Source organism: Monocercomonoides exilis (genome assembly GCF_001643675.1).
Source record: "Monocercomonoides exilis strain PA203 chromosome Unknown scaffold5-2102611, whole genome shotgun sequence".
Taxonomy (NCBI): Eukaryota; Preaxostyla; order Oxymonadida; family Polymastigidae; genus Monocercomonoides; species Monocercomonoides exilis.
Genome location: NW_027150550.1, coordinates 1981913 through 1993401, shown reverse-complemented (window position 1 = coordinate 1993401; position 11489 = coordinate 1981913). Strand labels below are relative to the sequence as shown.

Below are 11489 nucleotides of genomic sequence, written 5' to 3'. Positions count from 1 at the left end.
CAAAAATAAATCTAATCTCGGGTTGGCAATTGATAATTTAAATTTGTTTGTAGTATGCGGTTTCTAGGAAATATGATTCTTTTTCGTTGAAATACAATGATTATTTCTAATTTGGGTAATTATAATTGCGAGGTCGGAGATATCTAATACCTGATGGGGGAAAATTGTACCTTATTTGATAATTATTCGTAATATATTTATCATATTTCTTCGCTATGCTCATATTCTTTTATCAATTAGGTCTTGCTATTCTTATTAGCAAAGTGATGGTGTTTAACGATTTCATAACCAAAAATTGTCAAATATAGTTCATTTTTTTTCATTGATGTTATAAATTCGCAACTTTTCGAAAGGAATAAGAACTTTTAAAAAAAATCATTTTGCGTTCGTTGACAAAATTAATTATAAAAAAATCAAAGTTAATAATGTTCTGCACTGTCGAAGCTATGTTTTTTATCCTTTGGTGATGAAAAAATACCAAGATAATAAAATTTTGGTTCAGAAAAGAATAATAATAATTAATGACAATATGTCTCAACATTCTCTGCTTTCGTATGCGTGGTTATATTTTCAGCATGTGGGTGTCTGCACAAGTGCAGGTTTTGCATCTGAATATAATATAGGCGATTATTTTTGTAGCTATAACTTTTTTCTGGTTGTTGTTTTTAAAAATGTTGTTTGTTTTGAGAAGAAGTTTATGATATAAAAAGAGAAAAAGTATGACAACTGTTTTCAAAAGCATAGGTTTAAACCGAATTGAAGATAAAAATGTCTTTAATAAACATTTTCACTTTTCAAAGTTCTTATGTTGATATTCCAGAAAGATTTTTCGAATACAAATTTTTGTATGAAAAAATATGATTTCAAAAATCATCACCCATATCATATTTTTCCATTCAAAAAATTTGGTTCAATTATTTCCCTTGAATATGGCCAAATTTTTTTCAATAAACTTTTTTGTTATATTTTCAAATATTACAAAAATTTCTAATTTTTGTCAATTTTCTGTTCCAACTAATCAAACTTCGCAAAAGTTAAAACAGACTTTTTACAACGATTATAAATCCATTTCATAAAACCGAAATAAGGGTGAACAGAAATATGATGAAAATACGAAATATTTTTGTTTTATTTGAAAATAAAACATAATGAAGTTAACAAAAAAATCTGCCAGACCAACAAAAGAAATCTGAAAAGTGTTAAGCCTTATGAAAGATATCTTCATTTTCATTTCAGCTTAAATATTTGTTATAAAAGCAGTAGTTATGAATTTGACATTTTGACACAAACACTCTTCCCGGTGACAAGCAATATTTGAAAAATCATTATCCAAAAAAAGTTATGATTTCGAAAATAATCAGCGAAAGATGCAAAAAGACTTCTATTTGAAATCCCTATTTGTTTGAAAAATACGTGAATATATAGCAAATGATGCAATATTGAGTTTTTTATAAAATTAAACATTTTTGAGATAATTAACCAATACAATAAATTATTGAATGGTTCATTATTCAAATTTCAACCATTGTTTGACATTTATTCGAACTTCATATTCATGCTGCAATTAAGAAATAATTTACAATTTTTATTTATGCGACTTTTGAATAACAACAAAATACCCAAAAAATGTCTTCAAAAATTCAAATAGAAATCGAAAAAAAACTTTTTATAATTTCACGAAGGGAATAGTAGCTTTTGAGAAAGAAAACCATTCAAAAGTTAATTGATAAATTTAACTTTTATTCAGAATCAAGGAGCGTTTATTCATGATTGCTCAAAAACATGTCTCAATTTTTTTGAAAAGTTCCTTTTGTTTTATTTTCAAATTGAACAAAGATTTCATATTTCGATAAATTTTCTGTTTCCACTCACCAAATTTTTTTGTGATGGAAACAAATTCTTGATAATGTTATTATTTCCATTTTTGTGTTGTTTCGTGAGTGAGAACCGAAATTTATTCGAAAGATGAAATTTTTATTTTGTTTGAAAATTAAACAAAATGAACTTTCCAAATAATTTTTGACAAGTGAAGCCTTTTTAAGATCGAACAAACAATTTTTGAAGCTCACCCAATGAAATCAAATACCAAAAATATTGAAAAAAGAAAAAAATTCAAAAGTGCTATGTGGCTCAAAATTTAAAAATTCAAAATTGTCATTTTCTTTGAAATGAATTTTTGAATATATGAAAAAAACAAAGATTTGTTACAAACTTTTAATGCTATCTTAACATTGAAAGTCTTGGATTCTCATGCAATGATTAATCTAGAATAAATAAATTCATTTGGTAAAAAATGTTTGATAGCATTGTGTAAAACAAAATTAATAAATCAGAAAAATTCATCATCATTTTAAATAGCTACCCATTACATATATAATTTTCAATTGAGAGTGAATGTTTTTTCTTATGGGCTCGCATAATTGTAATTAAAATGACAAATCAAATTGAAGATAAATCAATACAAATAGATATTTGTTTTGCAAGAAGACCTCAAAGAGAAGCAGTTCTGAGTGGGATTGTTCATGTATCTCTTTTGGCTAATTCTTATCCTATGAAAATAAACATCAAAATGTATCAATATTCGGTGGAATTTACTCCAGCATTGGACAGTTTTCGCGATCGGAGATTGCGAGAGGGATTAGTAGACCAATTGAAGAGAGAATATATTACTCCGATTTTTTGCGGTTGGCACATTTAGCTTTGTTATCATTTAAAATTAATTTCTAACTATTTTCAAGCATTTGACAACACATCATTATACTCATACAATAGCGAAATAAATACGAAAGATTTTGATCTGACAAGGAAGTACAATGATGAGGAAAAGAGCTATCACATTCACTTTGAATTGGTTAATGCATATTTACCTGGAAGTGCAGATTATCCTTTTCAATGGCTGAATGTGCTTGTCAAAGAAATCCAATCGGCTGCTGGTTATATACAGATTGGAAGAGAAATGCTCGATCCAAAACAAATAATAAACATTCCTGATACGAATCTGGAAATGTGGTTTGGGACTCGGTTGACAATTTATCCATCTGTAACGGGAGTGAAAATGTTGGTTGATCAAGCACACGGAATACTGAGAACAGATACTATTTTTGATGAATGGATTAGATCAGGCAAAAGTTGTGCTGAGAAACTGAAAGGGCAGTCTATTATTACAAGGTAATTTATTTTCAATTCATTAAACATGTTGATTCATTTGATACATTGCTTTCCTCTTTATTTGTCGATCTCAATTGACATTTCTATTTTCCAAATGATTTGAACAGATATTCAAGCAAATATCAAACATTTAGAATCGTTAAAGTTTTGGAAGATCAAACACCGCAAACATACAAGTTTACACACAAGAATGACGAAGGAGAAAAAGTGGAAGAAACAGTTTACAATTATTTTATCACGCACCATAAAATCCATCTACGCGTAAGTCAGCCACTTTTACTCTGCCGATCAACCAGTGGATCGGGCTCATCAAAACTTGCAGCAATTCCAATGGAGCTTGCATTTGCAACAGGAATGTTTGCCATTTAACAAACATTGATTCTTTCCCATTTGAATGTTATATTTTTATTCCTTTTTGTTTGATTTTATACATATTTGTATGTAATACATAACTGATATTGTGCTCTTTTTGCAAAAATGTGCATTAAAATTAGACCTGAAGAGTGTTTGAGCAATTTTCGTTTGATGAAGAAAGTCAAGGAAATGTACACCCATCCACCAGAAAAGAGAATGAAATTAATCGACAGCATTGCGCAACAATTTTTGGAATCAAAAGAGTTAAAAGATGCAAGAATAGAAGCGATATTAAAAGAGATGGAGAGAATTCAGGGATGGATATGCCCACTCGTCTATCTCAGATGGGGTGGTGGAAGAACATTTCCAATTTCTAATGGTATGAAATGCTATTGCATTTATAAAGAGAAAAAATTAAAAAATTTTTTATCTTTTTCTATTTTTTCTGTTTTTGATTTATTTTATTTGAATTTTATGAATCATTTTTAATGCAATAATAATTATTTTTCCTTTCCTTTTTCTATTTTTTTTTACACAACAATTCTTTCATTCTTCACTATATCTGTTAGGAGTGTGGCGCGACGCAACAAAAACAAACACTTTGCTGAGACCTGTCAACCTCGAGAAATGGGTGATAATCTGCTCGAGACGAGATACAAGAAACATTCCATTCTTTCTCAGTCAACTTAGACGCGTGGCAAAAGGGGTGCATATTGCTCAGCCTGATATTCTGGAAATCGAAAGGGATTATCCAAATCAATTTGCTGCAGAAGCTGATCAAAAATTAACAGCAAAATTTAGAGAACATCAACTTGCCCTGGTCATTTTGCCAAATAAAGACCAAAATCGCTACAAACAAATGAAGATTTTGACAGAGACCCGAAAGCCCATTCCTTCTCAGTGCATCGTGTCTATGAATGTGAGAGAAGCAAACTTGTCAGTTTTGACCGGCCTTTGGATGCAGATTACACACAAGATTGGAGGCACTTGCTGGGCAATTGATCCACCTAATTGGGCAAGGCCTCTACCCCCAACAGTGGAAGTGCCATCTGAAACCGCTTCTTCCTCATCTACTCCATCTTCTTCAGCTTCAGCTTCAGCGTCAGCTTCAGCGTCAGCTTCAGCTTCCGCATCAGCTTCGGATACATCAAATGCTAAACGTCAGCCAGCGTCAAAATCGAAAAAAGGAGGAAAACAGACGCAAACTCCAGCACTAGCGCGGCCAGTGAATACGATGCGCATTCTCCCAGGCGATGGGAATGTGATGGTGCTGTCTATTGATGTGTCTCGCTCAAAAGGCAGACTTGACGGAACGATTGCAATGATAGCCTCTATGAGTCGGGACATGACTAGGACTTACAAGAGAACAGCCCCTTGCAAGCAGAAGAAAGAGATTGTTGGAGATAATCTGTGGTTTAAGTTTTTGAAGAGTGCGCTTAATGAGTACAGACGAATAAACCAAAATCTTCCTTCATACATAATTGAGTATCGAGATGGAGTTGGTGATGCACAGTTGAGAGATGTGGTGGGAATAGAATATGAACAGATGTTGCGCGCATTTAGTGAATTTGACGAAGGAGAGGTTAAATATCGTCCCCGCCATGCTGTGGCTGTGGTAGACAAGAGAATCCACCAACGCTTCTTCACCGCTGATGGTCAGAATCCTCCTCCAGGCACGGTGGTTGACAGTGTGGTTACATCAAACTTCTACTACGACTGGTTTCTAATCCCTCAGAAAGTTAATGATAAGACGACAGCGCTGCCAACACGCTATGTGGTGGTTGTTGATGAGACAGGCCTTTCACAAGAAGAGCTGATTTGCTTTACGAACAGTCTGTGCTACAATTACTGCAATTTCTTTGGAGCTATTTCGCTTCCTCTTCCGCTTCAGGAGGCGCATAAGCTTTCTATTTTTGGGCAAGAAATTTTGGAAAACAGGGATTCTTTAAATCCGCATCGTCCTTATCAATATTAGGCTTCTTCCAAAAAGAAACGAGAAAAAGCATGGTTTTGTTGTGGATGACATGCTTTTTTGAAGAAGTTTTAATATCAGATAGAAAAATTCAGGAATTATGGAAAAGAGTCGATAATTAAAAACACAAAATATGATAACCGAAAGAAAATTGAAAGAAAAGAAATTTCTTTACATTTGAAATTTTCTTTATTTTTCATTTTTAATTTGAACCCTCCAAGATTTCATTAACATCAAAATTTTTTTTTTATTGAATACGTTTTCTTTTGAATTTTTGCTTGTCTTTTCCATAATTCAGTGCAATTTTTCTATTTGATATTTTTGCTATTTGGAAGAGTAATTGCTATTTATCATTCTAATCCTCACCCTTGAAAATAGGATATATCCTAATGCTGAAGGAGCATGCCCTGAAATTTCTCGTATCTCAAATTTATCTTTTTTGACATTTTTTGACATTTTTTGACATTTTTTGACATTTTTTGGCATGGTTATTGTATTGTTTGTCTTTTTGAACAAAAATTTTACAGTTTTTCATAGACCTTTTTGGGGTATGAACCTTCTGTATTAGGATCTATTTCTCTTTTCATATCATTCACTTGCTCTTTCCTTATTTCCTTCTTTCTTTTCTTCCTTCCTTCCTTCTTTCTTTCCTTCTTTTCTTCCTTCTTTCCTTCTTTCCTTTGAATTTGATTGCGATAAATGGCACTTATTCCTTCCAAAAAGCTTTAACTATTTTGTATATTTTTCATTGCATCATTGCATTATTCGTAATTTTACTTGTTTGTTTTTTCAACGTTCCACTCAAGTTTATATTGATTTTATTGATAAATATTATGAAATCAACTCAACAACAGAAAGATTTCTTTTGCTTATATTGATATTCTTCTCTTTCAATGAGTTGCATACGGGGCAAAATATTTTCTTTTTTGAAAAAAATAACAATTTGTTCCGAACTTTTTCTTCCGTTATATCAAAATAACTCTCACATTATTTCACATAAATATGTGAAAAAATTTTCAAACTGTTCGAAAGATTCAAAAATGAAGTGTGAAACAAAATTCAGAAACAAAGCACTTTGTCCCAACTTTGAGAAAAATGGAATTATTTCATCCTTTTTTAATGATGGATAAATGTTTTCATCAACGGTTAATTGTTTTATTACTTACAGAGAAATAATCTTTGGAACATTCACCATCTTTGAATGCAACATTTCAATAAAAAGCAAAAATCATTTTTCTAATCAAATGAAAAAGAATTATCTGTTTATTTCAAAATAGAAAAAAATAGCAGAATAACATCAAACAACTTCAACACATTAGAATAATATCATTTTTCTATTAGGTGATTGAGTTCTGTTTTATCGTGTCGTGAATGTTCAAAAAACATTGGAAAAGTTGAAAGCTCAAAAATAAATGTATATTGCCATAATATCGGAAAAACCTTCTTCTTCTAATTTATCAGATAGCTTTCTTTGAAGCAACTCTCGTTTGTGCTCGTCATGCTTCTCGGCATATTCCTCGTTTATCCTTCTTGGAAGCAATGAAAGGAAAGGTACACAGTTTTCAATTAAATCAAGATTTATCGTCGGATGAAGAGTTTCCTCCAGCACGTAATCAACAACTCCTTTCTCCATCAAAATGTCCACGCTCAATTCTTTTTGACAAATTAAGGAGAAAAACTTGCTGCTGCAGTGGATGTGCAAGCTTTTGTAATTTTCAATTGATATTCGGCACAGATCAACAATGCATCCAACTAAATCTTCCAATCCATCTGCTTTTGAAATATCAATATAGTTACAGAATAGATGTATTAAAATCATCCATCTCTTTATAATAGATGATTTTTTCATTGCTTCGATTTCATTGTTATTTCCTTTCCAATTCACACAACTTTTAAGCACCTCTAATTCTCTTGTTGCTTCCTTCACAAAATTCAGCTCATTCACAATCAATCTTTCCAAACTTTCCTCATTCCTATACAAAATCATTAAAAACCTCCAAGCTGATTGATAGGCAAGTCGTGTCAGGTTGTGATGCTCCTGATGATATTGAATAATTATTTTGATTTCATTCAAAAACAATCCTTGTTCTATTTCCTTTTTTAAAACGAGAGAAAAATTCAAAACCATCAGCAAATATATAAAATGAACGAATAAATCACACATTCCAATATTCAATACAACTTAAAGCCAGCAGAGCCATTTCCACTTCTTTTTGTGTTTCCTCGTTTTCCTCTTTCTTCAAAGCAACTTTCAAAAGACAAGGAATGCAAATCGAAAGCAATTCAGATGAAAACCACCTTCCAAGCAAAAGATAGCTTTCACAGATATCAACAAATATTTTTTCATTCTTTTCTTCTTTCTTCTTTTCTTTTTCGATTATCAACCTTTCAAATCTTTCGATTAGTGAAAACATTTCAAAGAATGAGCTGTACATGCATTTCAACGTTTTAAGATACCCCAATTGCTTTAATAACAAAATTGCATTTTCTAAAGACAATTTCTTTTCTTCAATCATTTTGTCGATTTCTTTGAATTCTTCATTCGTCAAAACACAATGCGATTCGTTTTCGTCCATTTTGTCCATCATCTCATTCATCTCTTTAATTTTCTGCTTCTGCTCCATTTCTGAACAATGCTCCAACTCATGGAGGTGCTCTTCAAAAAACATCAAAAGAACAATAGGAATCGAAAATTTGATCAAAAGAGAAAACATTGCAAACTTGAAAACCTTTCCTTTGTAATATTCTCCACAGCTCTGCCTTCATATCGATTACCTTCACACCCTTTCATTCTGAATATAATCCAGTGATATTCGTGTTTTTCAAAAACAGTTTGTCAATCAAATAAAGTGATAAGAAAACAAAACATTGTAGGTTGTCTGGAAGAATGAAAAAGGGTCAATTTCATTTCAAACGATTTGATTTGTTATAAATAATGCAAAAGAGAGCACATTGAAATAGCATGACTCAAAAGACTAGAAAAGAAACATACTTTTCCATTTCGGATCAAATCAACAATAATTCAAAAAGAGGATATTAAAAATTCATCAATGAAGAATTTGTTTTTCTTTGAAGAGTGCACTCTCTGATTAAAGAAGTGAATATGTTTGAAGAGAATAGGAAAATGAGAAAACAACATTGTTGAAAAAGTTAAAAATTGCTTGTTTCTGAAAGGCATATTCAAGCTAGTGTCAATAAAGATTGATGATTGCACAATTTTCTTTCAATTCTTATCTCTTCACTCAAAGAAGTTGAAAGGAAAAAAATAAACAATGGAAGGCAAACTTCGATTGAGATCGAAATAACAAATTGGAAAATGAACAGAATAGAAGAAGAGCCTTTCGAGAGATGAATAACAAAGGATTATTGTTGCTGGTGATAAAAACAATTTCGTTTTCTTTTTTCATGAAATGAGAAATATCTTTTTTGTTGTGAACAAAAACAATTTGTGAAGGTCCACCCCAACAACAAAGAAAAAAGTCAAACATTTGAGATGGAACGTTAATTCCAATCAATTAATAAAATTCATCTGGAAGAGAAATCCATTGTTTCAGAAATGAAAAATATTCAAAGGACAAAAGAAATAGACAAGGGAATGTTTCTTTAGAAATGGAAAGAAAGAAACACTTGTTTTTTAAGCATCCGGAAGTGTGAAGGAGGAACAGCCTGGAGAAACTCACATGAAAAAACAGTTTCAACACAAAGTGAATGAAGAAAGCAACAAACAATATGATTTATTCACTTTTTCGCATTATAAGAAAAGAAACAATTTGAGTTAAGCAGTCCTGAAATCCTTCTTTTGTAATCGTTATCATTCCATGAAAACAATGCAACTTTTGAATGTTGGATATCTCATTAATTTATCTTTTTCATTTTTTCTGTTTTCATGAAATTCTTCTTTTGCTTTTCACCATCTGAGCCGAAATGATACAAGTACCTTGTTGGCATCCATTTCTTCTGTCACTCTTCCATCATCATTTTTCACACTCACCATTGCAGGATTTGATGAATCGATTGCTTTTGGCAGTTATTTCATCCAATCAAACTACTTCATTGATAAAAACATTTCATTGAAACCTTTCATCAAAGCTGACAATGTTCCATATTAATTCCTCTGCTGATATGAACCACAGATATCTTTTCATTCTTTATTTTGATTATTCTATCTCAACAATTTCATGTTGCCTTCAACTGTTTGAGAAATCAACAGTCCGAATTAAATCACAGGTTTCAAAAACGGTTATGTATTATGATTGATTGATGTGAAGGGAAAAATGAAAAAAGAGATGATTTTGCTTTTCAACAGTTTCACAAAGAAAATTGTCTTTAATGATTTTCGAAAATGAACTTTTCCATTAGAGATTGTCATTGTTGCAATTTGATTTCAACTCACCTTTCATATAGAAATAAAAATAAATCTGTTATCATTTTCTATTCAACAAATAAAACAAAACTCAATAAATAATAATTTGTCATTAATTTTTTCAATAATTCACAAATTTATCTCTTCAAAAGTGATAAATAAAACAACCATTTATTATTCAAAAATCGATATTTTTTTATGATATTTTAGGAAAATCGATTTATTCATTTTCAGATGTGTCAAATAAACTGATTTTAAATAGATAATATAAATATATTGGGCGCAGGAATTTTTGTTTTCAGTTTTTTCTTTCATCTTCTTCCATGGCGAGGTTCTCCACCAGCGCAAAAGCTGCATTCAATATTGTTGCTCTGATATTTGTTGTTGTTAATTGCGGCAATGACAGAAGCATTGCTGAAAAACAAAATCAACAAGAAACGAATTGGGAGATGCCAGAAAGCACGATCAGCATTAAGAACAGCAGCAACAAATACTACAATAAAAATGGCGTAGGTGCAGCAAAAGTCATATTCTCACCAGGCGATCGTGTCAGTTGTGCTCGAACAAGTGTGAATATCATCAATGCATCGTTGTGTGTGAGCGATCTCGTCATGGAACCTCTCAGTGGCTGTGCATTCCTCGCTGCCCAGTATCACTCGTCATGCACCATTTTCTCCTCCACCTGCCGAATCCACGCGGATGCCAGCCACCCACTTTTCCTCTCTTCTCACAGCTCCCTTTCTCTCACCAACTTCTCCCTCCCCATTCCTCAACCAGCCATCATCTCCTTCCCCCTCTTCTCTCTTCCTCAAAATCTCCTCCCAGATGCACACTCTCCAATCCCTGCCTCTTTCTCCATCTCCCATTCCTCTTTCTCCTCTTTCATCTCCCTTCGCAATCCCTTCCTTTTTTCTCCTTTATTATCTTCTTCTTCTTCCCTTCTCCATCTTCGTCTCCAAATCCACTTCGATCTCCACCTCTCGGATACACTCTTCACAAACATCACCACTACACCACAATCCACACACACCATTCCTGCCAAATCCACACACACACACAACTCATTCACCACCACCACAACCACCACAACCACCACAAACACAAACACAAACACAAACACAAACACAATCCCCTTCTTCTCTCTTCGTTCCTCTCTCTCCATCCACTCAACCATCTTCCTCCACACCTTCAACCCAATCGATGGTGCCATCCTCCCCGACCTCAACAGCCCAACAACTTCTCTCTCTGCCTTCAATGCTTCTTTCCTCCACCAAACACGTTCTTCACAAAATGCTGCTGTGGTTCATATTGGAACAGAATCTCAAAGAAAAACACCAGGCAGACTGGCTTCATTCGATGAAAACAGCCATCGCTTTGAGTGGTGCGAATGGAATGACTCAAATGGTGGATCTTCATCTGGTGGTGCACTTGCTGTGAATCGGATAAATGCAAATCTCTCTATAGCTTCTTGTTCATTCAATAAATGTTCTTGCACAGATGATGGCCAAGGCGGAGCGTTATTATGTGCATATTTGCTAAACATAGGTATCACGAAATCCAATTTCACAAGTTGCTCTGCTTTTCATGGAGGTGCAGTTGAAGTGTATGCTCCGCAATCAAATTCTGATTGGT

At 32.8% G+C, this 11489-nt stretch overlaps 3 protein-coding genes across 3 annotated transcripts; 1 reads left to right on the top strand and 2 right to left on the bottom strand.

Moving 5' to 3' along the window:
* Positions 1-2569: 2569 nt before the first annotated feature.
* MONOS_664 (putative Piwi-like protein 1) lies at positions 2570-6364 on the top strand (the record flags this gene model as incomplete). Its single annotated transcript, XM_067876885.1, has 5 exons — positions 2570-2684; positions 2739-3168; positions 3276-3524; positions 3663-3901; positions 4092-6364. 5 exons carry the CDS (start codon positions 2570-2572, stop codon positions 5495-5497), a joined length of 2439 nt encoding a protein of 812 aa, XP_067734486.1. The 3' UTR covers positions 5498-6364.
* A 120-nt stretch (positions 6365-6484) lies between these two features.
* On the bottom strand, positions 6485-8279 carry MONOS_18553 (uncharacterized protein). The gene is made up of 3 exons (XM_067871583.1): positions 8216-8279; positions 7657-8150; positions 6485-7589 (listed from the first exon to the last, which is right to left on the bottom strand). Exons 2-3 carry the CDS (start codon positions 8116-8118, stop codon positions 6897-6899), a joined length of 1155 nt encoding a protein of 384 aa, XP_067734485.1. The 5' UTR covers positions 8119-8150; positions 8216-8279; the 3' UTR covers positions 6485-6896.
* Positions 8280-10665: 2386 nt separating this feature from the next.
* MONOS_665 (uncharacterized protein) lies at positions 10666-11400 on the bottom strand (the record flags this gene model as incomplete). Its single annotated transcript, XM_067876896.1, has 2 exons — positions 10666-11153; positions 11202-11400. 2 exons carry the CDS (start codon positions 11398-11400, stop codon positions 10666-10668), a joined length of 687 nt encoding a protein of 228 aa, XP_067734484.1.
* Positions 11401-11489: the final 89 nt, after the last annotated feature.

Excerpts from the sequence above, each read along its gene's own strand:
- MONOS_18553 (XM_067871583.1), bottom strand. The coding sequence starts at position 8,118 with ATGGAGCAGAAGCAGAAAATTAAAGAGATGAATGAGATGATGGACAAA. Across the intron at positions 7,590-7,656 it reads GTTGTATTGAATATTGGAAT|GAAATAGAACAAGGATTGTT; the intron begins GTGTGATTTATT and ends GTTTTAAAAAAG.